At 43.3% G+C, this 27054-nt stretch overlaps 1 protein-coding gene across 1 annotated transcript in view; it reads left to right on the forward strand.

Annotated features, from left to right (window-relative positions):
* LOC148540818 (calcium-activated chloride channel regulator 1-like) overlaps window positions 1-27054 on the forward strand; it is a 98316-nt gene that overhangs the window by 52813 nt on the left and 18449 nt on the right. Inside the window, exons 5-10 of the mRNA XM_088481930.1 lie at window positions 4851-4959; window positions 14204-14381; window positions 15238-15462; window positions 19606-19830; window positions 23215-23392; window positions 25789-25895. Coding sequence (XP_088338056.1) covers window positions 4851-4959; window positions 14204-14381; window positions 15238-15462; window positions 19606-19830; window positions 23215-23392; window positions 25789-25895 — 1022 coding nt within the window. The remainder of the gene's footprint in view (window positions 1-4850; window positions 4960-14203; window positions 14382-15237; window positions 15463-19605; window positions 19831-23214; window positions 23393-25788; window positions 25896-27054) is intronic.

The raw sequence follows: 27054 nt of genomic DNA on the forward strand, positions 1-27054 counted from the left end.
GTGAACATGCCAATTAACCAAATGTTGTTTTAAACGATTGATGTGCAGAAATTAATTGAGATGCAAAATTTGTGTTCCATTCAGGAAAAGGCAGTCTGGAAGTCCAAGGGTTGTGGGCAAGAATCCTCTGGACTCTGGAGAGATGGACAAGGTAAGCCAGTGGTTCCCAAGGCATACTACCCAAGCCTGGCTGAGGCAGCGCACGGTCTGACTCACTTGGGAAAGCAAGGCAAGTGCAAATTGGTGAGAGCATACAGGTGCGAACCGGGTTTTTCTTCCCAAGTGGAAAAGAGAGCAATGTCCTGTTTGACCTGCTTGAGGAAAAACATTGGGAAAACAATCCTTACCAAGCCATCCCACATTGCTCCGACCGATGGACCTTTTCAGGTAATGCAAATTGATTTCATCCAATTACCACCCTGCAGGAATCTCAAGTATGTATTAGTTTGTACAGATGTATTTTCTAACTGGGTAGAGGCATACCCATCTGCCACTAATACTGCTGCGTTCACTGCTAAAAAGATTGTTCAGGAGTTTGTATGCAGATACGGTATCCTAGAATTATTGAAAGTGATAGGGGTACTCATTTCACAGGTGATGTCTTCCAGAACATGTGTAAGTTGATGGGTATTAATAGTAGACTTTACACCCCTTATCGACCGCAATCCAGCGCCAAGGTGGAGAGGATGAACGGTACTATTAAAAATAAATTAAGTAAGATCATGGCAGAAACTGGACTGGGGTGGCCAGAAGCATTACCACTTGTCCTCCACAGTATCAGGACAACTCCTAGACCCCTTCTCAATCTGTCCCCATTTGAAATACTGTTTGGTAGACAACCTCATCTGATTATAAGTCCGCAGGAAGATTTGAAAAGTAACAACGAGGTCACTGTAAGGTATCTTATAACAATGAGTAAACAGTTAAAGCAGCAACAGTAGAAACTGAAAGTTGTCACATGATATACCTGACACAAACTGTCATGATATTGAACCAGGAGAATTTGTTATGATCAGAAATTTCTTGCGTTCAGGTTGTTTGACAGATTGGTGGGAAGGTCCGTATCAGGTGTTGCTGATGAGTACAACTTCCTTAAAAGTGGCAGAGAGAGATACCTGGGTCCATTCCACTCACTGTAAGAAGGTCAACCAACCGGTGGAGAGACAAGGTGGAATCGAGGCAGATAATGTAGACCTGTCAATTGCAAGCCTGTTCCTGGGGGGTTAAAGGTTACAGTGAGATACCTGAACTAAAGAGATTTGTAGATCATTATTTTCAGCAATGGAGTGGTCTGCTGTGGTTATCTTTGTGTTTTCTCCCAGAGTTCTCATTATCCTGGGTTGTTTCGGGATCTCTGGTTTCTGTGATGGAGGACAGAGGATGGTGAGGGGAGCTGATGGTGATATCAATGGAGTGGAGTTGGGAGAAGGAGCAATACAGTCACAAGGGCGGTACCTGACCAAACCCAGTACAGTAATTGTTAAGAGATCTGTTATTCTGGAAACTCTGAGACAGTGTGAAGGTCTATCATCTGAAGATTATTGTATGTGTGAGTTTTGTGGGTCTGTAGTCGATGAGAGATGCATCCAACGGTGCCAGCCTAAGTATAACCAGTATTGGGGTGGGTATCCTTTAGAGGATTATCATACTATGGTGGGCAAAGTTTTAAACCAGACTGACTGTTGGGTGTGTTCTAATGTGCCTCAGGGACAGCATAATGTAGGGTTAGTGCCATTCCCATTAAATGTCTCTGAGGTCTTAGAACTGCAAAGAGGGGATGCACTGGATGGAAAATTTCTAAAGTCCAAACCACCTAATTTTAAACTCCACCAGTATCAAGTAGATAAATCACTTTTGTGTTTGAACATCACCAACTTCAATAAACCAGGAAGTTGGGAGGTGATGGGGAATAACCAGACAATGACCGTCTCACTAAGAGCTGATAGTGAACCTATAAATCTTGAACTCTTATGCACAATTAGACTAGGTGGAAGACACTTCCGGTATAAATGTACACTAAGTTCCAACAAAGAAATGGTTGGTAGGGTACCAGAAGGGTATTGTGCCAAGGTATTACAACCCTGAACTAGAATGTACCATCAGATGATGTATAGATTTAGCCATGCATGAAATGTATTATTAAATGTTATTTTAAACATCTTAAATAATGTAAGTCCATATCCCCTTCAAGACTTCCTTTATAGGTTAGATGCATCCCCACATCTTTCCCATGATCTCCCAAGATGTGCGTATAAGGGTAGTTTTATGTCCCTCCCAGAGACACATTATTGATGGTTTAAGAATCACCTTGTGCCATCCCATAATATAACATTAAATAATATGTCATAGTGTAAGCCTAAATTAATTTTAAAATCAGAGTGTGATAGCGTGTTGTTTGCTATCAAAGGGTGGACTGTGGAATCTGTTAAAAATGAAAATCTGCACAACGCTATTTTGCGAATGGCCGCAAGACGCCATTTTGCAAATGGGCGCACAACACCATTTTAGCGAATCCCACAATATCAGTGCATACGGCGATGCTATTATTTAGCGTTTGTTCTATTCCGATTCCCACGCAATAGAACAATGTTAAAAGTCCTCATTATATAAATACATACATTTATTAAAACGTTTAATATGAACAGTCCTGCAAAACACGTACCACGGTTTACTCCACAAACAAGTAGATGCACAACGCTAACTAGCGTCTTTTCTTAATATCCTTACACTTATACATTGCACACTTACACTTACATAGGAAGGATTCCCTAGCATTAAGGTTAATATCTAAGGTTTTATTTATTATTACTTATGTAATAAAGCGACTGTATTTAAGATCTCCGGTTTAGTACATCATAAGCAGACCGTGTTTGGTGCCACTCTGAACCACTGTTTATTTGCAGATTTCCGGTTCCATCGGCGAGGAAATTGCAACATGCATCTGCAAATTATGGATCATAGAGAGATAAGCATTGAAATGTTCTCTGTAAATGTAATGTAATTAGCCAGTTTACACTTTGTTCTTCGGCGGAAAAACGGACACAAAGAAGCTGTTGGAGGCTGAACTATTACAATACAAACTGACCTATGAACTGCATCGTAACGGAAGAACCAGGAAGAAGAACCAGTGGGATTATGCCAACTTGATCTATTGTGTTGCCTATTTCTGTAAGAGTACATAAGCAGGCTCTCTGAATCTGTTAGCTAGTCATCATTTTCTTGCTATTGACGGAGGTTTCACCTTTGATGCCGGAAATCTGGATCCAGAGCGCATGCGTATGTGTTCAACTTTACCTAGTGATTGTATAATTTGTTTGCGCTAATTGTATTTAGCAGCGTGTAACTATATGCTTTTTGTTAAATAATATCTTTTTGTACTTTGGAACCACAATCAAAGTCTGGAAAGCAATTATTTCTTGTGCGACTTATAACGCTAAATAGCGACATTTAGGGTGTATAGATAGGTAGGAATTCATAGAGGGGGGATCGGCCGGCACTGACACCAGTGACAGCGAGGGGAGGGAGGGGAGGAATTGGCCAGCACTGATACCAGAGGCAGTGGGGGGAGGGAGGGGGGGATAGGCCAGCACTGATACCAGCAGTAGTGGGGATAGGGAGGGAGGATCTGCCGGCACTGACACCAGCGGCAGCGGAGGAGGGAGGGGGGATCAGCTGACACCAGCGACAGTGGGGAGAGGAGCCGATGCTGATACTGGCTGCCGTAGGGGGAGGGGGCTGCACCGACAATGGCGGCAGCAGGGGGAGGGGGCCAGCACTGACACCTGCGGCCATGGAGGAGGGGGTTAATGACACCAGGGACACATTACAGAGGAGTCGGCAGCAGGGGTGTTGGGACACCATAGAGAGGAGCTGGGGGGGCACAGTGTGTGGAGACGATGCAGGCAAAGAGGGGACACCGACAGAGGAAAACCATCACATTTCCGAAAAGATGTAATCGCAGAAATAGCATCTTTTCAGAAGTGATACTTTTGTCATAGAGGAGTGATGAATAGGATTAAATTTAACAATGAACTCGTGGCGAGTTCAAAGCTAAAATATCACTCATGATTTTATTATCATGATGAATAGACCCCATAGTGTTACATGTTAGCATTTGGGAGACTGGGCCTGATTCAGACCCACTCGCGAGCACTGATCGCTCGCAAGTTGGTCGATGTTGCCCAAGTGCACATGCACACGACGGAGGCAGCTCCGTCGTGCGCATGCGCGAAACCCGAATAACGTCAGCCAAGCCGTTGTTATGGGTCTCGCACCAAAGGGGGCGTGCTGTCTATGGTGATTGACAGCACGCCCCCTTTGGTGGGCATGCCGGGGGCGTGGCTGCCCAGACAGAGGCATTCCAATGGGAACGCCTACCATCTGGGGCCGGCCCCACTGACATCACTAGTGATGTCAGTGGGAGTGCTTTTGGCTCTGATAGAGCCAAAAGCACTCCAGGGCTTGCTGCAGACGAGACCCTACTTTAGGGTCTCATCGCAAGCCCGATGGTCGCGATGGTCTTGACCATCGCAACCATCATTTTGGTTACCCACAGCTATGCGAGCAGCCAGGAGGCCGCTCCAAAAAGTAAGAGGGACGGCCCTGATTCAGAGCGAGCGCTTTGTCAGAGCGTCCGGCTCTGAATCAGGGCCTCTATCCCCAGGTCTTTTTAGAAGTTGTCACTTCACCAAGTGAACAGTCAGTGATTACATCACTTAGAATTTCCTTATATGAGTAGAATTTTTTATTGTCTAACAGAACATAGCAGTTCTAGCAGTTCTTAGCATAGTGTATATACTGGAACCAGAGTGGCTGTCAGCAATTCATGAACATGTGATTTCTCTTTACAGGACAAGTGTTTGTCCATGAATGGGCTCATCTGAGATGGGGAGTGTTTGATGAGTACAACAATGATATTCCCTTCTACCTTAGTAAAAAAGGCAATGCGGAGGCAACCAGGTAAAACTGAATTTGTGACAAAATGTATACAGATAGATATGTACAGATACCTTTAGCCTGGACTCAGGGAGAATTCTAGACTCTTCAGGGAGTCAAGGAGATCACCACTATTTGTCTACCTGACATTCCCATTTTGGGGAGTATTGATCAAAGCTAGGAGAGAGATAAAATTATAAAAAAAAATTACCAACCGATCTGCTCCTATCATTTTATAAAAACACAGCCTGCAAAATGTACATTGGAAGCTGATTGGTTAGTACTTTATCTCTCACAATTTTATCTCTCTCCCAGCTTGATAAATACCCCTCTAAATCCTTTGCCACACTGGAGTAAACTCAAATGCACACTTTACAATGCTTAAGGATCAGTCTTCAGTGTTAGAGTATTCAGTAATTGTTGGCAGTGAGTTATGTGGTTCCAAAAGGACAGCACCTTTATTCGCCCTCCAGTCGGCTTGTCCTATTGGGCTCAAATGTTTATGTTATATAAGGAAATAAATTATTGCATTGTGTTTATGTATTTCTCACTGTTATGTCTGAAAGAAGAACAGCCATATAGAGCCTGTCTAACACCTGGGGTTTTAGTTTTCAAAGCGTGAAAAAACCATACCAGGGAGTGATGTTATAGAAAGGATTATCACCGGCAAAGATTTTCCATTGCATTGCATGAGTAGGCCTTATTATCAAGTATCTAAAGCTCTGATTTCAGGATGGCATTAACTAATAGATGAACTGTACTGAAATACAATAATAATGTAACAATTTTTTCCAGGCTTTAAGACTTCAAAATCAATGGGACTATTGCCAAATCCAGAGAAAATTAATATTATAGTCTGGTTAAAGGAGTTAAATATAATTTAACATTTACATTAACTGGAACTGGAAGCTGAAATTAAACTTCCAGTTTCACACAAGCTACGGCCCTCTTAAGTAACTCTTATCACTCTAGATGTTATTCCTTTATCAGCTGAGTATCGATCAACTGCCACATTGATAAAATAATGGTAAATTGTGGTGAAACGTTATTCTGTATCACTGATAAGTTATGATCTAGAAAAAAATGCATTTGCCATTATGAGGATAAATAGACCCCTTATAGGCTGTTATATCTGCACTTTTATTTAGCATAAATAGTATCAATCAAGCAATTTTCATTGCTATATTGTGCAAAGATAGGCAGAATACCACAGAATCCCACAGAAATAGCAAAAAAAATAAGTTGCAACTCTGACATCTACAGCATACAGCAAGGGTCTGATGCATTGTTGAATGCATGTTGGATGTAATTGCTCTAAATGTGTTGCTATATTGTTCAGGAAAGACTAATAATCTTTTACATGGAAGACTGAAATTTATAAATACGATGACTGTTTTGCATTTATACCAACTCCTTTCATGGGGGTAGTTTTACCCCTCATTGACGGTCATTTACTAACTTGATAATATGTTGCAGGACATCTCATTTAGTGTCTGATTCAAAGATGGACACAATACACTCAGCAGATACGTCTTTGAAATCAGCTGCTGTGTGATAATATGATAATGATGCAGGAGTTGTCTTGTGTAGACATACGCCTCCTGCTGCCTTCTGTGAACCGGTGCTGTGTCCGAGGATGCAGCATAGAATCATCTGCAAAATATCTGTCATCTGAGTAATCCCAGGTTATGCAGGATGGCCGGTGTTTTTCGCTCTGCTGGGGCCAGGAAATCTGTGTTGGAAGATGCAGACACTGGCCTTGGCTCACCATGAAAATGCGGCAGACACGTCCCCATTTTCAAGAACACTGGCCCTCACCGTCCCTTCCCTGCCTCCAAACATCCACAGTATGCCAATCATGCTTCGGCTTAGGGGGGACTGTGACTGCCGTCATAGTCAGTGATCTGCACATGGGCCCTGCAAATCTTGTGCAAGGCCGATCTTGTGCATAGACCATCGGGTTTATGTACGACTCTGAATCAAGCCGTTATTTAAGAGCTAAGGATCCACTTTTCCATTTTTACCAAGTGCTCCCATAAATGATGGAAAGAAAATAACAGCACTTTACAGTTCCACCAATCACTTTAGGACACCCTCTTCATATACCACTATTACACTTTACTACTTATACAATGTTATATGATTAAGCCTCATTCAACTTATATAATTCCCTAATATGAGAACATTGGGACTATGGGCCTGATTCAGAGCCGCTCGTAAGCGGCCGCTCGCTCACTCCGAGCGATAATCGCACATCTGCGCATGCGTATGGGTCGTAATGCGCATGTGCCAACCAGTCATTGCGTTCGGAAATCGTGCGCTCGCAAAACAGCGAGGGCCTGCAAATTTGAGTGACAGAATGAGGCGTTTGTGGGTGGTAACAGGGGAAGGTGCTTGAAAACGGAGAGTGGAGATCAGAACGCAGGCATGCCAAACGGTCAAAACGGGCGTTTAATGGGTGTGCACAATTAACAAAGCAGCGTCATCGACCACGTCACTTGGTTGTCTTTTAGCCTGAACTGCTCGCAGTGATTGCAGGAAGTAAAACCTACCACAAGCACTGCGAGCAGTTCAGACGCCTTTCGATGTACTCGATTAATCTAATAAATAGCGGAGATGACGTATGATGCGAACGGCCAGGGGGCGTCTTTACAAAATAGCGAGCACATGTTTTGTTCGCTCGCTCAGACATAGAGGCGTCAACAGACCGCAAAGAGCGAGCGCTCAATTTAAATAGCCATCCCCTTTTTCTGAACGACCGTTCGCAAATAGCGTCCGGCTCTGAATCAGGCCCTATATTTATTCGATTTGCAGTTATTGTACATTTTAATGAGTTTTATCACATGGGTATAAAGTGCCCCTAGAGTCTACATACTGTACATTGAGGATGATTCTGAATCATGTGCCAAGTGCCTGCAATTGTGGGCAGCCATGGAAGCCAGACTCAGTCTCAACTAATACAAGATTCAAGCATGTGGTGGCGGAACCCATGCTAGATTTCCCTTCCCTGTACACATGACTCAGAATCACACTGAGCTTTCAAAACACACCAAGGACAATCCCACAACACTATCACATGTCAGAGTGGCAATGTGCGATCACATTGCCACAGTCCAGTACTGGCCCCGAAACACCCTATTTCATGGAAAGACAGATCCCACCAAGTTACATCCGACTTCGAATAAAACGAACATACACACAAATGCACAAATTAGTTTCTGCACATGTTCTCTATGCTAAAATTCACCATTTGCCTCCGTGCACTTAGACCTATCTGACTCAGAATTATCCCTGTTGTCTCATTGAAAGTATGGGCAGAGGTGCAATCTTTGGCACTTCTGAGCACGTGTAAGAATAAAAAAGAGGGGAGAAAAAGCTCATTTGCCTGGAGAAAAAGGCTCTGCAGCCAAATACTAATTATGGCTCTCCCTGTAAATGTGCTCTATCTTGAAGGTCAGTGCAAATATACAGTCATGCAAAACAATAACTTGTTTTTGAGGGTGCAGTACAAGGCCCAAAACTGCACCTGGCCTACAGTCAACAAGATGCACCCCATACACCCATCTCCCACCATGAAAAGTAGCAAGATCTTGCACCCCCTCAGGATCCACCAGGTTGGCTTGTTAATCTATAGACTTACATTTGGAGAAAGTTACATTCACAAACAATTAGGCACATTCCAAAAAAGACCCACATGCACACTAAAAAACAAAAACTCCTGTTTATATTAGGGATGAGCGGGTTCGGATTTCTGAAATCCGAACCCCCCCGAGCCACCCCGATCCGAGTCATATCCAAGTCAGGCTCGACTTTTCCCGCCTGACTCGGAACTGAAATCGAGGCAAAACGTCATCATCCCGCCTTCCGGATCTCGCGGGTTTTGGATTCTACAAAAGGTCCCCTCGTCGGCGCCATTTCTCACTCCGTCTGTGGACAGTGAAGAGGGAGGGTGGGAGCTAGGGCTGGCTTGGCTGTGTTGTGCTGCTGTTGTCCATAGGGGCTGTGACCACTCAGTCCATAGGGGCTGACTGGGCTGTGTTGTGCTGCTGTTGTCCATAGGGGCTTGCTGGGCTGTGTTGTGCTGCTGTCATAGGGGCTGGCTGGGCTGTGTTGTGCAGTCAGTTTTCCATAGGGACTGTGTCCACTCAAAAGTCTATAGGGGCTGGCTGGACTGTGTTGTGCAGTGTCCCATAAAGGCTGTAGTCCTAGAGGGGTGCTGTAGTGTTGTCCAGGGGGTGATCAGTGCATCAGGGGTGCTCCCCCAAAGTGCACTCCAAAAATTTTTTTTTTTTTTCTGTGTTTGTGATTTGTGTGCGCAGTAGCCGCACGTACCTCAACAAACTAATGCCAAGCGTGTGCCTGTGTCATAAGTAAAGGGCCGACTGCCTTGACCGTTAAAGGGTGCTGTAACCCCCAAAGTGCACTCCAAACAAAATAAAAAATTATTTTCTGTGTTTGTGAATTGTGTGCACTGTGGCTGCACATGCATCAACAAAGGAGCAGCGCCAAGCGTGCACCTGTGTCCCATAAGTAAAGGGCAGGCTGGCTTGTCAGTTAAAGGGTACTGTAACCCCCAAAGTGCACTCCAAGCAAAATAAAAAATTATTTTCTGTGTTTGTGAATTGTGTGCACTGTGGCTGCATGTGCATCAACAAAGGAGCAGCGCCAAGCGTGCGCCTGTGTCCCATAAGTAAAGGGCCGGCTGGCTTGTCCGTTAAAGGGTGGTGTAACCCCCAGAGTGCACTCCAAACAAAATAAAAAAATATTTTCTGTGTTTGTGAATTGTGTGCACTGTGGCTGCACGTGCATCAACAAAGGAGCAGCACCAAGCGTGCGCCTGTGTCCCATAAGTCTGTTAAAGGGTGGTGTAACCCCCAACGTGCACTCCATAAAAAATAAACAATTCTTTTTTTTCTGTGTTTGTGTGTGAAATGTATGCGCAGTAGCCGCATGTGCATCAACACAGCAGCAGCGCCAAGGGTGCGCCTGTGTCATAAGTCAAGGGCCGGTTTGGACATTAGGTCCGGACTGAAGGACGTGCCTACAATGTCAATTTCTGACATGTCTACTGTCACTGCATATGATACTGTCACCACTGACAGAATGGTGGAGGAATTATTTTCTCTGTTTGTGAATTGTGTGCACTGTGGTTGCACGTGCATCACACCAAGCGTGCGCCTGTGTCATAAGTAAAGGGCCGGATGGCTTGTCCGTTAAAGGGTGCTGTAACCCCCAAAGTGCACTCCAAAAAAAATAAAAAATTCTTCTTTTTTCTGTCTTTGTGAATTGTGTGGGCTGTAGCCGCACCTGCATCCTCAAAGCAGCAGCGACAAGCGTGCGTCTGTCTGTTAAAGGGTGGTGTAACCCCCAAAGTGCGCTCCAACCAAAATAAAATAATCTTCTTTTCTTCTGGGTTTGTGTGTGAAATGTATGCGCAGTAGCCGCACCTGCATCCTCAAAGCAGCAGTGACAAGCGTGCGTCTGTCTGTTAAAGGGTGGTGTAACCCTCAAAGTGCGCTCCACAAAAAATAAAAAATAAAAAATTTTTCTGTCTTTGTGAATTGTGTGGACTGTAGCCGCACCTGCATCCTTAAAGCAGCAGCGACAAGCGTGCGTCTGTCTGTTAAAGGGTGGTGTAACCCCCAAAGTGCACTCCAACAAAAATAAAACATTTTCTTCTGTGTTTGTGATATGTGTGCACTGTACGTGCATCAACAAAGGAGCAGCACCAAGCGTGCACCTGTGTCCCATAAGTCTATTAAAGGGTGGTGTAACCCCCAAAGTGCACTCCACAAAAAATAAACAATTCTTTTTTTTGTGTGGTTGTGTGTGAAATGTATGCGCAGTAGCCGCATGTGCATCAACACAGCAGCAGCGCCAAGGGTGCGCCTGTGTCCCATAAGTAAAGGGCCGGCTGGCTTGTCCGTTAAAGGGTGGTGTAACCCCCAGAGTGCACTCCAAACAAAATAAAAAAATATTTTCTGTGTTTGTGAATTGTGTGCACTGTGGCTGCACGTGCATCAACAAAGGAGCAGCACCAAGCGTGCGCCTGTGTCCCATAAGTCTGTTAAAGGGTGGTGTAACCCCCAACGTGCACTCCATAAAAAATAAACAATTCTTTTTTTTCTGTGTTTGTGTGTGAAATGTATGCGCAGTAGCCGCATGTGCATCAACACAGCAGCAGCGCCAAGGGTGCGCCTGTGTCATAAGTCAAGGGCCGGTTTGGACATTAGGTCCGGACTGAAGGACGTGCCTACAATGTCAATTTCTGACATGTCTACTGTCACTGCATATGATACTGTCACCACTGACAGAATGGTGGAGGAATTATTTTCTCTGTTTGTGAATTGTGTGCACTGTGGTTGCACGTGCATCACACCAAGCGTGCGCCTGTGTCATAAGTAAAGGGCCGGATGGCTTGTCCGTTAAAGGGTGCTGTAACCCCCAAAGTGCACTCCAAAAAAAATAAAAAATTCTTCTTTTTTCTGTCTTTGTGAATTGTGTGGGCTGTAGCCGCACCTGCATCCTCAAAGCAGCAGCGACAAGCGTGCGTCTGTCTGTTAAAGGGTGGTGTAACCCCCAAAGTGCGCTCCAACCAAAATAAAATAATCTTCTTTTCTTCTGGGTTTGTGTGTGAAATGTATGCGCAGTAGCCGCACCTGCATCCTCAAAGCAGCAGTGACAAGCGTGCGTCTGTCTGTTAAAGGGTGGTGTAACCCTCAAAGTGCGCTCCACAAAAAATAAAAAATAAAAATTTTTTCTGTCTTTGTGAATTGTGTGGACTGTAGCCGCACCTGCATCCTTAAAGCAGCAGCGACAAGCGTGCGTCTGTCTGTTAAAGGGTGGTGTAACCCCCAAAGTGCACTCCAACAAAAATAAAACATTTTCTTCTGTGTTTGTGATATGTGTGCACTGTACGTGCATCAACAAAGGAGCAGCACCAAGCGTGCACCTGTGTCCCATAAGTCTATTAAAGGGTGGTGTAACCCCCAAAGTGCACTCCACAAAAAATAAACAATTCTTTTTTTTCTGTGCTTGTGTGTGAAATGTATGCGCAGTAGCCGCATGTGCATCAACACAGCAGCAGCGCCAAGGGTGCGCCTGTGTCATAAGTCAAGGGCCGGTTTGGACATTAGGTCCGGACTGAAGGACGTGCCTACAATGTCAATTTCTGACATGTCTACTGTCACTGCATATGATACTGTCACCACTGACAGAATGGTGGAGGAATTATTTTCTCTGTTTGTGAATTGTGTGCACTGTGGTTGCACATGCATCACTCCAAGCATGCGCCTGTGTCATAAGTAAAGGGCCGGATGGCTTGTCCGTTAAAGGGTGCTGTAACCCCCAAAGTGCACTCCAAAAAAAATAAAAAATTCTTCTTTTTTCTGTCTTTGTGAATTGTGTGGGCTGTAGCCGCACCTGCATCCTCAAAGCAGCAGCGACAAGCCTGCGTCTGTCTGTTAAAGGGTGGTGTAACCCCCAAAGTGCGCTCCAACCAAAATAAAATAATCTTCTTTTCTTCTGGGTTTGTGTGTGAAATGTATGCGCAGTAGCCGCACCTGCATCCTCAAAGCAGCAGTGACAAGCGTGTGTCTGTCTGTTAAAGGGTGGTGTAACCCTCAAAGTGCGCTCCACAAAAAATAAAAAATTCTTTTTTTTTCTGTCTTTGTGAATTGTGTGGACTGTAGCCGCACCTGCATCCTCAAAGCAGCAGCGACAAGCGTGCGTCTGTCTGTTAAAGGGTGGTGTAACCCCCAAAGTGCACTCCAACAAAAATAAAACATTTTCTTCTGTGTTTGTGAATTGTGTGCACTGTACGTGCATCAACAAAGGAGCAGCACCAAGCGTGCACCTGTTTCCCATAAGTCTATTAAAGGGTGGTGTAACCCCTAAAGTGCACTCCACAAAAAATAAACAATTCTTTTTTTTCTGTGTTTGTGTGTGAAATGTATGCGCAGTAGCTGCACATGCATCAACACAGCAGCAGCGCAAAGTGTGTGCCTGTGTCATAAGTCAAGGGCCGGTTTGGACATCTGGTCCGGACTGAAGGACGTGCCAACAATTTCTGACAAGTCTACTGTCACTGCATATGATACTGTCACCATTGACAGAATGGTGGAGGATTACATCGGTGACAGCATCCAAGTAGGCATGTCAGACAGTCTGTACCTGTACTGGCAGGAAAAAGAGGCAATTTGGAGGCCCCTGTACAAACTGGCTCTATTTTACCTGAGTTGCTCCCCCTCCAGTGTGTACTACGAAAGACTGTTTAGTGCAGCCGGGAACCTTGTCAGCGAAAGGCATAGGAGGTTGCTTCCACAAAATGTGGAGAAGATGATGTTCATAAAAATTAATTATCAACTCTTCCAGGGAGACCAGCCTCCAGAACGTACAGAGGGACCTGTGGTGGTGGATTCCAGCGGGGACGAATTAATACTCTGAGAGGATGAGAATGTACTCATCCTGAAGAGGGTGAGGAATTGGTGGATGAGGAGGATGAGGACTACATCTTGCCTCCGTAGAGCCCGTTTGTGCAGGGACAGATTAATTGCCAGCTTGTTTTGTGGGGGCCCAAACGAACCAATCATTTCAGCCACAGTCGTGTGACAGACCCTGGTGCTGAAATGATTAGTTTGTTAAAGTGTGCATGTCCTGTTTATACAACATAAGGGTGGGTGGGAGGGCCCAAGGACAATTCCATCTTGCACCTCTTTTTTTTCTTTGAATTATGTACTGTTTGGGGCCTAGTTTTTCAAACTGCCATCCTGTCTGCCACTGCAGTGTCACTCCTAGATGGACCACGTGTTTGTGCCACCCACTCGTGTCGCTTAGCATAGTCATCCAGCTACCTCGGTGCAACCTTTTGGACATAAAAACACTATTGTGAGGTATGAGGTGTTCAGAATAGACTGGAAATTAGTGGAAATTAAGGTTATTGAGATTAATAATAGCATAGGAGCAGAAAAATCCACAAATTCTGTGCTTTTAGCAGTTTTTATTTAAAAAAAATAAAAAAATACAGATCAAAAACACCAAACACAGAACCCAAAACACGGAAGGGTGGTTTTGGCAAAACCAATCCAGATCCAAAACACGAAGAAAGATCAAGATCCAAAACCAAAACACAAAAGGTGGCCGGTACACACTCCTAGTTTGTATCCAAATCAGAATGAGATCCTACTGTGTGCTTCAGCAATGAGAATTATCCAGGTGCCTATGGTGATAATTAGATAAACATAACATTTGCATCTCTATATTTTGTCAGATGCCCTTTGAGTATTGGTGGATCAAGTAAGATTGAAGTTTGTCTAGGAGATAAATGTAATAAAGAGAATTGTGAAATAGACAAAGTGACTGGAGTCTACGAGGAGGGCTGTGAATTTTATCCAAACAAAGACCAGATTGTTAATGAATCTATTATGTATAATCAGGCACTGGACCCAGTAAGTGATTTTTTTTTAACTAGGTTTATAAATGATAAAAAAAAATACCTTAAAACAGAGGTTCCCAGACGCGGTACTAAAGGCTTCCCAACAGTTCATGTTTTAGATACATCCACATTTAGCACAGGTGGTTAAATCAAATTGACTGAGGTACTAATTAACTCACCTGTGGTCAAGCATGGATAGCCCTAAAACCTGGACAGGGTGCCTTGACGACCAAGTTTGGGAACCTCTGCCTTAAAATGTAAATATTTGTAATCCGTAAGTTCCCTATAGGACACAGGTTCTCAAACTCAGTCCTCAGGACACCAAACAGTGCATGTTTTCCAGGTCTCCTCACAGCATCACAAGTGAAATAATTAACTCCACCTGTGGATCTTTTAAATTGTATCAGTGAGTGATGAATGCACCTATGCTCCTGCTAGGTGACTTGGAAAACGTGACCTGTTTGGGGTCTTGATGACTGAGTTTAAAAACCACTGCTATAGGAGAGTAGAATAGATATTTTCATGTTCTTCTTGCTGATATTATCTTATTCTTGGGTGCACCTCCCCATAGGATTGATGTGTTAATGACTCATAATGATATTGGGGAATGGATAAATTGAAAGCTATATTTTGTGTAAATATACAATTTATTTTAATAGGCTTCTTTGAAATATGTTGGACATTGCTCACTATAGAATTAAAGTAACAATCTAAATGCCCTGAACTGAAATCACTTACTGTAATTGGCAAATAAATCCATTTCTTGTCTTGGAGTTTGAATTGATTTTAGAATTTTTTGACAAGTTCTATTGTTTATAGTTCTTAATATATTAATAAGTACTATATTGTCTGTGTATTATTATTTTCAGGTGAATATGTTTTGTGATAAAACCAACCATAACACAGAAGCTCCAAATGAGCAAAACAGATTATGTAACTACCAGAGCACATGGGACATCATTATGAAGTCTGCGGACATGACATCCTCTTCTCCAGTAAAGAGTACAAGTGTTGTAGCTCCTGTATTCTCATTGCTGCAGTATAACAATAGAGTGGTTACCTTGGTTCTTGATGTCTCAGGAAGCATGCAGCAGGTATGGATTATTTATGTGGAAGTATATACATTTTCAAGCCAGCCTTCTGGCTGAGGAAGTTTGACCCTTAAAGACTTTCATAAACACCAATTGCCTGGCCTACTACTGGCTTTCACAAATATAGGCCATTTTCCTTTAGATCTGGATAAGCTCACCAGTACTCTGTTGCCCCCTGGACTTCTGCAATGTTATTGGTGTTTATTACCCAGGTAATTAGAACAGTGGCACCATCATAAATCAAATCCTCAACCCCTTCCCTCACCTCCTCACCACCATCCATACTCCCATAGTTCCAATCAAAAACTTGTTGAGGATAATCAGCTCTGGAAAAGTATTCCTCCAAAGTGTCTATAATAAAAATCAATATAGAATGGAGCACTATTAAAACATATTTAATAAACAATCAAAAAAAATTAAAACAAAATGGTGTAAAATTACACTAGTGTAAATAATACATAATACATGTCATTCTAGTCAGTGTGAAGATAATATCCATGGACTGAGAAGAATATGGGTTTCTCTGGATGTTTCTATACTTTAGGTGGTAGGTGGGTGGGTGATATATAATAAGATGGGTTTAGAGAGACAGACAAAAAAAGGAGCAATACAAGACAGACACACAATGCTGAGACACACAAACACAAAGGGGGGTGGGGGGCAAAGAGAGATAGATGGGTAAACAGAGGTTCACATACAAAGTTACAGACAGATATATAAAGAGGAGAAATACATTAACAGACAAGCAAAGAGGAGAAAGATGCATACATACATAAAGGGGTGAATAGCTATACAGACATATGGAGAGAAGTACATATACAAAATTATAAAGAAACTAAAATACAAAGAGTAAGACAGAGCCAGTGGGGTGAACAATGGAGATATACACACATCTTGGGAGGGGGGGGGGTAGATAATGGATGAAGTATGGTAGGAGAAGAGGTGCTCAGTACTGCAGACCCTGTGATAGAGGAGTAGAGGTAGGGTCAGGGGTGAGCATATGCACTATCTCTACATAATTCATGAGGGTAACGAGCACTTATGTCATATCAATGTAGCCCATAAAACATACAAATGTAGCAAGGTTATATACCCTGTGGGCCTGATTTATAGCTCTTTTGTCATATTTGCAGTATTCCTAAAGCACCCAAATTATACTGTACAATCCGCATATGGGGGGAATTCAATAGTTATTTTGGACATCTTAACTAATGGGCGTCTATCAGAGCAATTCAATTGTTTCTCTGACAGACGCCCATTAGTGTTTAACACGCCCAGTAGCACTGGGTTTAGCCGCACAAAGCAGCTAAAACCGACTAAACTCCTAGTTTGGGCATCTAAAGTCCTGCTTTGGGCACCCAACTATAGACTTTGCACACATTTATTCTTACACCTCAGGGGCCTGGGAGAAAAAATGTGCCTGCCGTGGCTAATGGGCATCTTTAAAACAAAGAACTGAATTGCTCTGATAGATGCACATTACTCAAGATGCCAAAAAAACTATTGACTTCCCCTAATAGAGTCTGGTTAAGTGTTTGATGTATTGTGCACACCAAATGTACAAAAAATATTCTCTCACAAAAATCCAGGTCTTATGCTTATTTTGAGCTTCACATGTCTCAAGAAATATCCAACTAAAAACACAGTGATATTATAACCTCAGAAGATTGTCAGTCAGTCTGTGTAACAAAGCATAGAGATCGGCTTCAAACTGTTTAAATGTAAAAGTTGCATTAATGAAGTGTAATAAACACAAGAAAGAACAGTGACTAGACAGTGTTAGTAATAAATGTGAAATGCACATTTTCCATATAAAACATAATGAATTACAAACAGCCCCACATCTGTTGTTTTCCGCTTTATAAAACCAATGGGAATCTACTTCCTTTCTTTAATTCAAATGGATTTGACAAATAATCCAAATAGACTGTTGTAACTTGACAAAATATAGCCACAATTCTAATGTACTATTAGTTGGAAGGGTCATTACATACCGGAAAGGTTCAGTACACCAGCACAGGGGATGTCGGCGCTTAGAATAATACCGGTGCCAGAATCCCGGCACCGGCATCCCGACTGCCGGCATCCCTTCGGTAGGTATCAGTGTTAGGAGGATGGTTAAGGTTAGGGTTAGGCACTAGGGGGAGGGTTAGGTTTAGGGTGCAGGGAGGGGGAGGTTAGGTTTAGAGTGCAGGGAGGGGGAGGTTAGGTTTAGGCACTAGGTGGGAGCATAGGTTTAGGCACCGGGGAGGATGGATAAGGAGAACGGTTAGGATACCTACCGACAGGTATCGTTATCCTAACCCTGCCAGGATGCCGGTGTCAGGATTCTGACCGCCTGGATCCTGAGCGCCGGCATCCTATACCCAACCCACAGGAAATACTCAATCAAAAGTGGCTGGACAGTGCTACCAGTGTCATCACATGCTTTGGGCTCTATTTAGTCTGCAAAAAGTAATATATTTTATCTTCTTGTAGCGATACATATTTGGATCCTGGCTAGTGGTGTCTACTTTGCAGTGTTCCACTTATTTGCCAGTAGCCATATGTTGCAAGTGATGTCTGAACATGTGCATAGTTGTTTAACCCAAAAGAGACCCAGCAAAGTCTCTCCACATTCGCTTTTCCCCATTGCCAGGTATAGTTAATGTCATCTCATCTCTCTAATTTCTCCAGCCTTAAGACTTGGATGAATTGAACATATCAGTAAATTAGCCATTTTCCAAAAATAGTTTCTTTACTACTTGATAAATAGAGTCTTGTATATTTAAATCAGGCCACCTCTTTGTACATTGTAAGTGAAACTGGCACTTAGTGGTAGTAACCGCCCTAGACTGTAAATTTCACCTTCTGCAGAACCGAGTTTGAGAACCTGTGTCCTAAACTGTAAGCTCCACTATCTGGCACTCAGTGGTAGTAATCCTGCTACACTGTAAACTCCACCTTCTGGCATTCAGTGTTAGTAATCCTCCTAGACTGTAGCTCCACCTTCTGGCACTCAGTGGTAGTAATCCTCCTAGACTGTAGCTCCACTTTATAGCACTCAGTGGTAGTAATCCTCCTAGACTGTAAGTGCCACCTTCTGGCACTCAGTGGTAGTAATCCTCCTAGACTGTAAGATCCACCTACTGGCACTCAGTGGTAGTAATCCTGTAGACTGTAGTAGACTGTAAGTTACACCTTCCTGTTCTCATGCTGCTCTATCCTTGTCTCCAGTACTTTCACACTCGCTTATCCTTTATATCTACCATTCCCAGGGCAAAGGGTCAATGTGCTACTTCTGATAACCCCAGGGACTAATACTAAAAAGTGTCCAGCTTATGTAATGAAGATTGGCAGACATGAGCAGCTGGCACCAGGTGCCATTGGATGGGGAATGATTCCGGATGCATGGAAAGTGCAGAAATGGAGGGGGGGGGGGGGGATTCTGGTGATCATGATAAACCAGGATCTGTTCATTCTGGAGATATAGATATATCCTTGAACACCACACTAATCCATACACAGTACACTATGGGGTAGATGCACTAAGCCATAAAATACCAACCAATCAGCTCCTGTCACTTTACAGGCTGTGTTTGTTTCTCAGAAAACCAGTCCCCCATGATGATTTCTCACTGACCATAGTTTTAGCATTCCCTTTTTCACATGCTGCACTGGGCAATGTATTATATGGACGAGTAATGTTTAATAACTAAAACCAGCTTCCACCACTGACAACATGTGGTTGGCAAGCAAGGTTATTTATACATTCGGAAAATAAAAACACAATTCGAAAGAGACAGATGGGAGACAGAAATAAAAAAAGTAGCGACAGGCGGGGATGGGAGTGAGTGAAAAATGGGATAGAGATATCATACAGAGAGAAACAGATGGGAATGGAGGGGGGCAAAGAGACACAGACAGGGAGTAGAGGGGACAATGATTAAAGAGAAAGACTGCATTGCCGGGTAGCTAGCAACCCAGAAAAGGCCGAAAATACTGGTTATATATAGTTTCCTAATTTCCAGTCTGGATCAAGCACTACCACTGTGCCAGCTGAAAGTAAATATTAATTATTAGACTAATCTTTAACATGCGGATAGTATATTATAAATAATAACGTTTATGATCTAAAGTGTTTCCTTTTCTCCCTTAACGCTGCAGCATGATCGCATTAGCCGCATGTACCAAGCCTCAGAAGTATATGTCATGCAAATTGTTGAGCCTGGATCTTATGTTGGAATTGTTGTATTCTCCTCTTCTGCCTCTATCAAATCTACATTAGTTAAAATAGTTGACACTTTCGACCGTGAAAAGCTGAAGTTGCATCTTCCAAAGGTGGCATCTGGCGGTACAAACATTTGTGCTGGAGTTCGTATGGGTTTTCAGGTGATTTTATTATTTCTTACTACTCTTATAATCATAGTGATGATTACATGATACAATAGGACCGTTGGTGAGGCACACATAATCTTACTGTCTATGCCAAGTTCAGACATATAATCCCGCTATTAACAGTTGGGTGTAACTGTATCTTGAAGAACCTTGTGTTCAATTTTTTTTTTCCAGATCAGAGTTTTTGTTACAATTTTCACTGCCCACATAACAGCAAATTTGGTAATTCTATCAGATTGCCAATTGGAGCTGACCAACAGGTCATGTTTTGTGGATTTCTTTATACAGGTGAGTTCAGTTATTTTACTGGGTCAGTAATTATCCCACCTGCTACCACAGATAGAACTCTTCAAAACAAGACCTGTTGGGGGTACTTGAGTGTTGGAGTTCAAAACCACTGATTTGGAAGATGGTTGTCAGTCTTATTCTTATGTTCTCTGTCATGGCAACATGTAAAATGAAGAAGCCATTGAGGAGGAACAATCAAGTTCTCAGGACCTGATTCAGCAAGGAACAAAGGGCCTGATTCAGACCCACTCGCGAGCGGCTGTCCGCTCGCAAGTGGGTCGATGGTCTGCACTGAGCATGCGCACGACGGAGGGAGCTCCGTCGTGCGCATGCGCCAGACACGACGAGCGAAGGACTTTCCTTCGCTCGTTGTGTCCGATCAAAGGGGGCGTGCTGTCAATGTTGATTGACAGCACGCCCCCTTTGGTGGGCGTGCCTCCCTGACGGGGGCGTTCCCACGGGAACGCCTCCCGTCAGAAGCCGGCCCACTGACATCACTAGTGATGTCAGTGGGAGTGATTTTGGCTCTGATAGAGCCAAAATCACTCCGGAGCTTGCGGTTGAAAACCTCAACCGCAGGCTCCGGCTCGCAATTTCGATGGTCGCGATGGTCACGACCATCGCGGCCATCAAAATGCACGCTCGTATAGCCTGTGGGTGGTGACCCACAGCTATACGAGCGTCCAGGAGGACGCTCCATGAAAATGGAGCCCGGCCCTCATGCAGAGCGTGCGCTCTGCTCAGAGCGTACGGCTCTGAATGAGGGCCAAAGTTGCTTATACGCATGCAATCGGCCCATTGTTGTGTACTGCGCATGCGTATGCATCGCAGTGTGCAAACTAGCCATTAGTAGTGATTGACAGGAAGCACTGTTTGTGGGTGGCCAAACGCTGGCGTGCCAGTGCGCTTGAACGCTGTTACATGGGTGTGCATAAGTTATCCACTGTGATGCCCTACGCAGCCTGAGGCCTGAGAGCGTGCACTGAAGTTAGTAATTTCTGAGTAATGTCTGACCTTGTGTAATTGTGCATGAGGCTGCGATGGTACTCCAATGTACCAATCTTTTCGCAGTCTCTGCAAATTAGGCTGTGGCGGGATTGCGATTGCAATGAATTAGCATACTATTGCAGTTGAACTGTGTGCATATAAGCAGTTTCGTTCCTTGCTGAATCAGGCCCTCAGTCTGCATTCTAAACCTTTCTTTCATAAAGAAAAAAGGGATGAATGCTTGTCCCAGTCCAAGCCACTATCATCTGGGAATGATATTATGTCATCTTTACATAACTCTCAAGTGTCTTCTTACAGAAGGGCAGACACTAATGTTATCCCTAATGCTCATTACTGTTTTCTTCCAAACTGTCAATGTTTTTGGAAACAAAACATTCCACATACTGTAGGCCCTTTACATGGAGAGATATATTACTAAGATACTGTGAGCATATGAAATCTCGATGGATGTATTTATTATTGAAAAATACACACCTCTCAGTTTAATAAATAGGTAGAATGTGAATTTTGCCACTTGGGATCACTGCACCCATTAACTTTATTATATTATAATTTAACTAATTTAAAATAATTTTAATTAATTCTATTTTTTTTCCTTTCCAGTATTGAGGGTGTTGTGTTTGTCCTTGTTCTGGGGTATTAATTGTGTACTTGTGTGGATAATTTTGGGAATTTATAATAGAACCTACACTTGCTATAATTTATGATATTTTAATATTTTTAGTAGGGGCAAAACAGGAGTCACATTTTTCAGTGGTCCCCAGAATATGAGGTCCAGAATGCGACCTACACCAACATCTGCTTTCCTGTGACAGTTAAAGTGCCAGGTGTATTTACTGGCACCTCTGTTGTCCCACAATGTGCCCAAAGTACCTGGGCACATCAAGACTACCTTGGCTGCTGTCAATTTATGGTACAGGCCCCAGGAGATTGTTCCAGCCGTGAGATGTCCCCTCTTTCACCAAAGATCTCTACATCACTTTGTGGTGTTACCAAATCAGAACCTAAAGCTGGGTACATACTTGAAAGATATATCTGCAGGTCAACTGATCTGCAGATCTGTCAGCAGATTATGGTTGTTCACTCACACTGAACAACCATCACTGCCTCTAGCTGCGGGTCCCACTGGCCGCAGGACGCGCCACGACCCCCTCCCCGCCAGCCTCTGCAGGAATTGTACGGGAGGTAGACCGACCGTCCATACACACAGCACGATGAGCAGATATATCTGCCTACGGGTGTGTGCTGCACAGCCGATGCGATATGTCTGTAAAGGATGTCATTCCCAGATGTATCGTCTGTAGACATTGACTGACGCCCACACGATATATCGGCCATTCAATTGAATGGCTGACATTTCGGCCAGTGTGTACCCAGCGTTACAGTCCTGGGTGAATAACATTTTAATGTACTTTGAGCTTGTGTTATCAAGGTTATGCACTTACTTATCATTACATTATGTGACATGGTAACAAGGACCAAAGCAAGTTCTATTGAATTCAGAGATTACAAGACCTCAAAGCTGAGCCTGGGGGTAGTATACCCAGATAACACCTGCTCTGACAGCATGAGACTTATTTAAATATATAGGGTACAGCAAAGAAGCAAGCTGTGGAAAAATAAAAACAAATCCACTGAAATTCTAATATAACAATGTAACGTAACCCATTATTATATAATAATAACTGCATATAATACCTATATAAACAGATTTCCAGCTCAGTTCATTCTATTAATTGCCACTACAAACTAAGAAGCTATAACATACAACAGAGGTTCCCAAACACGGTCCTCAAGGCTCCCCAACAGTTCAGGTTTTAGAGATATCCATGGTTGAGCACAGGTGGGTAAATCAAATTGACTGAGGTGCTAAATAAGTCACCTGTGCTCAACCATAGATATCTCTAGAACCTGAACTGTTGGGGAGCCTTGGGGACTACGTTTGGGAACCTCTGGTGCAATGACGGATTGAAGATTTGAAATTGTTCTGTTTTCTGTATTTTAATATCTCTAATAAACAATTATATTAAAAATCCATAAAATGTAAAATGTTATATTATTTGTCTGTAACTATGTATACAGGTTAACAGACTTCTTGATGGAAGCACACATGGAACTGAGATTGTGTTGTTAACAGATGGAGAGGATGGTGGTATTAGTACATGTTTAAATGAAGTTAGAGATAGTGGAGCGACCATTCATACTATTGCCCTAGGACTTAATGCAGACAAAGGACTAGAACAATTATCCAGCATAACAGGTTAGTTATATTTATGTGCAAAATCACCATATAAATTAAAGTGGATTAAAATAACTCCAGAGTTTGTTTAAAACACATAATAGTATTTGTATAACATACTCCCAAAATGAAATGAGAGAATAGACTCTGTATAGGTTTGTTTTATGGTACTATGGGGGAAATGTATCAAACACTCTGATGAGGTCTTCAAGTTGCTCTTTAATTTTACATTATTTTTATATTCTCACCTTACTTGTATAAAAGGTATAGGGCACTGATTTCATTCCATCCCTTTAATTATTGATTTATGTAAATTATACAGATTCTGTGACAAATTAAAACCAGCATGATTTAGGCTGATTCCAGTCTACTATGGATCCTATATATTCAAATAGTTTCCCATGTATTTATGGATATTTAAATTAAAATTACTTCAAAGTATATGACACAAAATAAACTTTTTTATTGGAGAACTCCTTTATGGGAATTATGGAGCCCAGGCAGTCGTCACATTAGTTAGACCCCATACCATACTTGCCAACTATCCCTAAATGTCATGGAGTCATACCTGAAATAGTGATCTCCCTGACTCACTGAAGTGTGTAGAAATCTCCCTGAAGCTGGACAGGGAGTTCACAAAAGAGTGATAATGTCATTACCTTCCATCCACCATGGAGGAAATATTGGGGAGAATAAGGACATGAGCATACTTATACTGGGCGCAAGGGATGCCATTGCTATGGGGCCTAGAGGCTTAGGGAGCCTTGGACCCAGCTCATATAGTTGTCTACTAAGTACTTTCAATTGCCTGCTAAGATATTGGGACTTGCCAGTGGTGATCTATGTCTCTCCCTCTTAGTTAAGCTCCACACTTATATGATCCATCTCCCACACTCCTGATTCACACTCACAGACACAGCTGAGCTAATCGGTAAACCCAGCTCTGTCAGAGAGTAGGCTTCTTTGTGAAGCTGGGGTGTGGAAATTGAGATTAGGACTGTCCCAAAAAGGGACAGTGTGCCTAAATTAAGAAGAATGCCCTGCATTAATCAGTATCCCCTTCAGGTAGGACCTAGTTGGTCCTTGCTCCCTGTACATCATAATGTGAACTGGAGGCGCTGTGTTGCATAATGTGTACTAGTAACACTACTATGTGAAATATTGTGAATTTGGGGGAAAACAGTGTGGCATAATATGAACTGGTGGCACTGTGTTGTATAATGTGAACTAGAGCACCTCTATGGGCATAACATTAATTAGGGCACCACTATGTGGTGAACCAGGGCATTATTACTGTCTGCTGCATAAAATAAACTAGTTAAATACTAATGGGCATAAAATGAAACACCTATGTGGAAAGTGGGGTCTTTCTAGAAGCATTGGGGAGGTGTCCCTTCAAAATGTTGCCATGGGGCCTACAAAGTTCTGGCTATGCCCCTGAATAAGAAGGATGTGTGCTACAAGAAAATGGCTTTTGCTCCACAACACGCTGATGGTAACTGTACATGAGTAGCTGTGTGCCCAAGGAACTGCTTTGCAACTCATTTACAGTTGGAGGTAAGTACAACCAGTGGTCGAAGTGGGGCGGTATATGGCGGTATGACATACTGCCACTTCCCGGCCCCACTTCATTTTAGAGAATGCACCAGCGCTGGGATCCAGTATGGGATCCCAGCGCTGAAACAGTGGCAGCAATGTGTAGAGATGTGTCCCGCAGGGGACACATCTCAATCGCGGCAGCGGAGGCACTGACATGTAGCCGGGACAAAGTACCTGGTCCCGGCTGCACTGTAAGCACCACACACTGTGCGGCTGCCAGCCAATCACGAGGCTCGCAGCCGCCAGCCAATCGCGGGACTCGTGGCCGCCAGCCAATCACAAGGCTCGCAGCCGCCAGCCAATGAGAAGCTGCCAAAGTACAATGGGGTGATATGGAAGCAGGGGCCCATAGGGGGAGGATTCAATCTCCATACCCCCACCTCTAAATTACCACTTCGAGCACTGAGTACAACTGTAAAATTTATGACACGGAGTAGTACACACCCTCTTTAGTGATGCGATTATAGGTGTTACTTTCACAATCTCCCTGAAATTCTTATTCAAATGTAGATAAGTATGCCCCTAGCTGCTATATAAAATAATATTTGGTTCCAGTTGAGGGATTGTCATTGATGGGAAGGTTATCTCACTTTCTAAGCTTTGAGATCACATACAGTTTCAGCTAACAACTCTGCTGGGTTGCTGTGGTGGCAGTTCACTGGCAGTAGCAACATCGCCATCTGTTGAATCTCCTGAATTAATAATTTTGGTCTGAAGGAAAAAGACGGTTGCCTGTAAGGATTACATAGATGCGCCCATCACATTTGTACAAGTACTGATCATTTTTATGATGACATTAACCTATTAATTTCTTCCAGGTGGTTTAAACTATTATGTGTCAGATTATATTGATGCAAACAGTTTCATCGACTCTTTCAGTAAGATCACTTCAGGCAGCGGAGATTTCACCGAGAAATCTATTCAGGTATTTTACATGATTTCACTGCCATATTCAGTACGCTAGTAATTTACAATTTCATAGAAAAATGGGGTTTTATTGTTCAGTTCATTATCACTTAATTCAATTTTTTACCAAAGCAGGTGAAAATTAACATTTTCACCTGCTTTTCTACAAATTATTTTTTCGGACCCTTCAACAAAAAAAGGTAAAGCAGGAGACATCACAGATCTGTTTACCTTTTTCTCCCGGAATGGCCTGCTGTCTCCATACACTAATATGGGGACAGAAATTCATCAAGCTCCGAAAATACAATATTTTTGGAGCTTGACTGCAGGAGCATTCACCATCTTCATATGGCGAGTACTCCCGCTACCCGCTCCTTCCCTATGGGAAGGAGTCCCGGTTGCGAAGACGGATCCTTCGGATCCCTCTGACCTGGCCAGGTCCTTCTGCCGGACATCAAGGCTTTTCTTTATTAATCATTTTTTTAACACAACTGGGCAGGAGCTTGGCTCACACTGCCTGGCGTCAGATTGCTTTTACACAACACTCTGGGGAACAGCATACTGGGGTGCAGTGCACAATCCAATCACATATAACAATTTTTTATTGATGTTTTAAAAATATATAATTGTATGGAGCCACTGCAGCAGAACAGTAACCTTAGATGATGGACACAGCCCTTAGTGGACACAGCCCCTTAGATACATAGTATATTATTAGAAGAACTTAGAAGAAGCACACAGCCACACAGCCGCTATAAAGCAGCTCAGCTAACAGCCAGCGTACAGTGAAATGGCGCCGAGTCCCGGGCGCGGCTCCTTATATGGAAGTCAAGTCCTGTGAGAATCTGACGCCGGAAAGATGACGTTCAGCCCTGATGTCAGATCCGAGTCAGACGGAAAGCTCCGAGCCACGACATGTATGCGGCTCGGATGCCTGTGTTTGGAGCGGTCCGGATTCCAGGTAATCCGGACAACTCATCTCTACTATCCAGTGTATAAGCAGATCAATGTGTACATTTAAGTCCAGGGATGCTGCTAGGTTCTTCTGTCATTTTTCAAGTCTTCCGGCATTGCTCCAATGCTCTGCAAAGCAGGGGATTGGAATGGTGCCCACATGTGGCAAAAAACATTCCAGTCACGTGGAACCCTACAGCCGCATCTTATGGCCAGGGGTTCCG

The sequence above is a fragment of the Taudactylus pleione genome, unplaced genomic scaffold, assembly GCF_031769625.1.
Source record: "Taudactylus pleione unplaced genomic scaffold, aTauple2 ptg000017l, whole genome shotgun sequence".
NCBI lineage: Eukaryota > Metazoa > Chordata > Amphibia > Anura > Myobatrachidae > Taudactylus > Taudactylus pleione.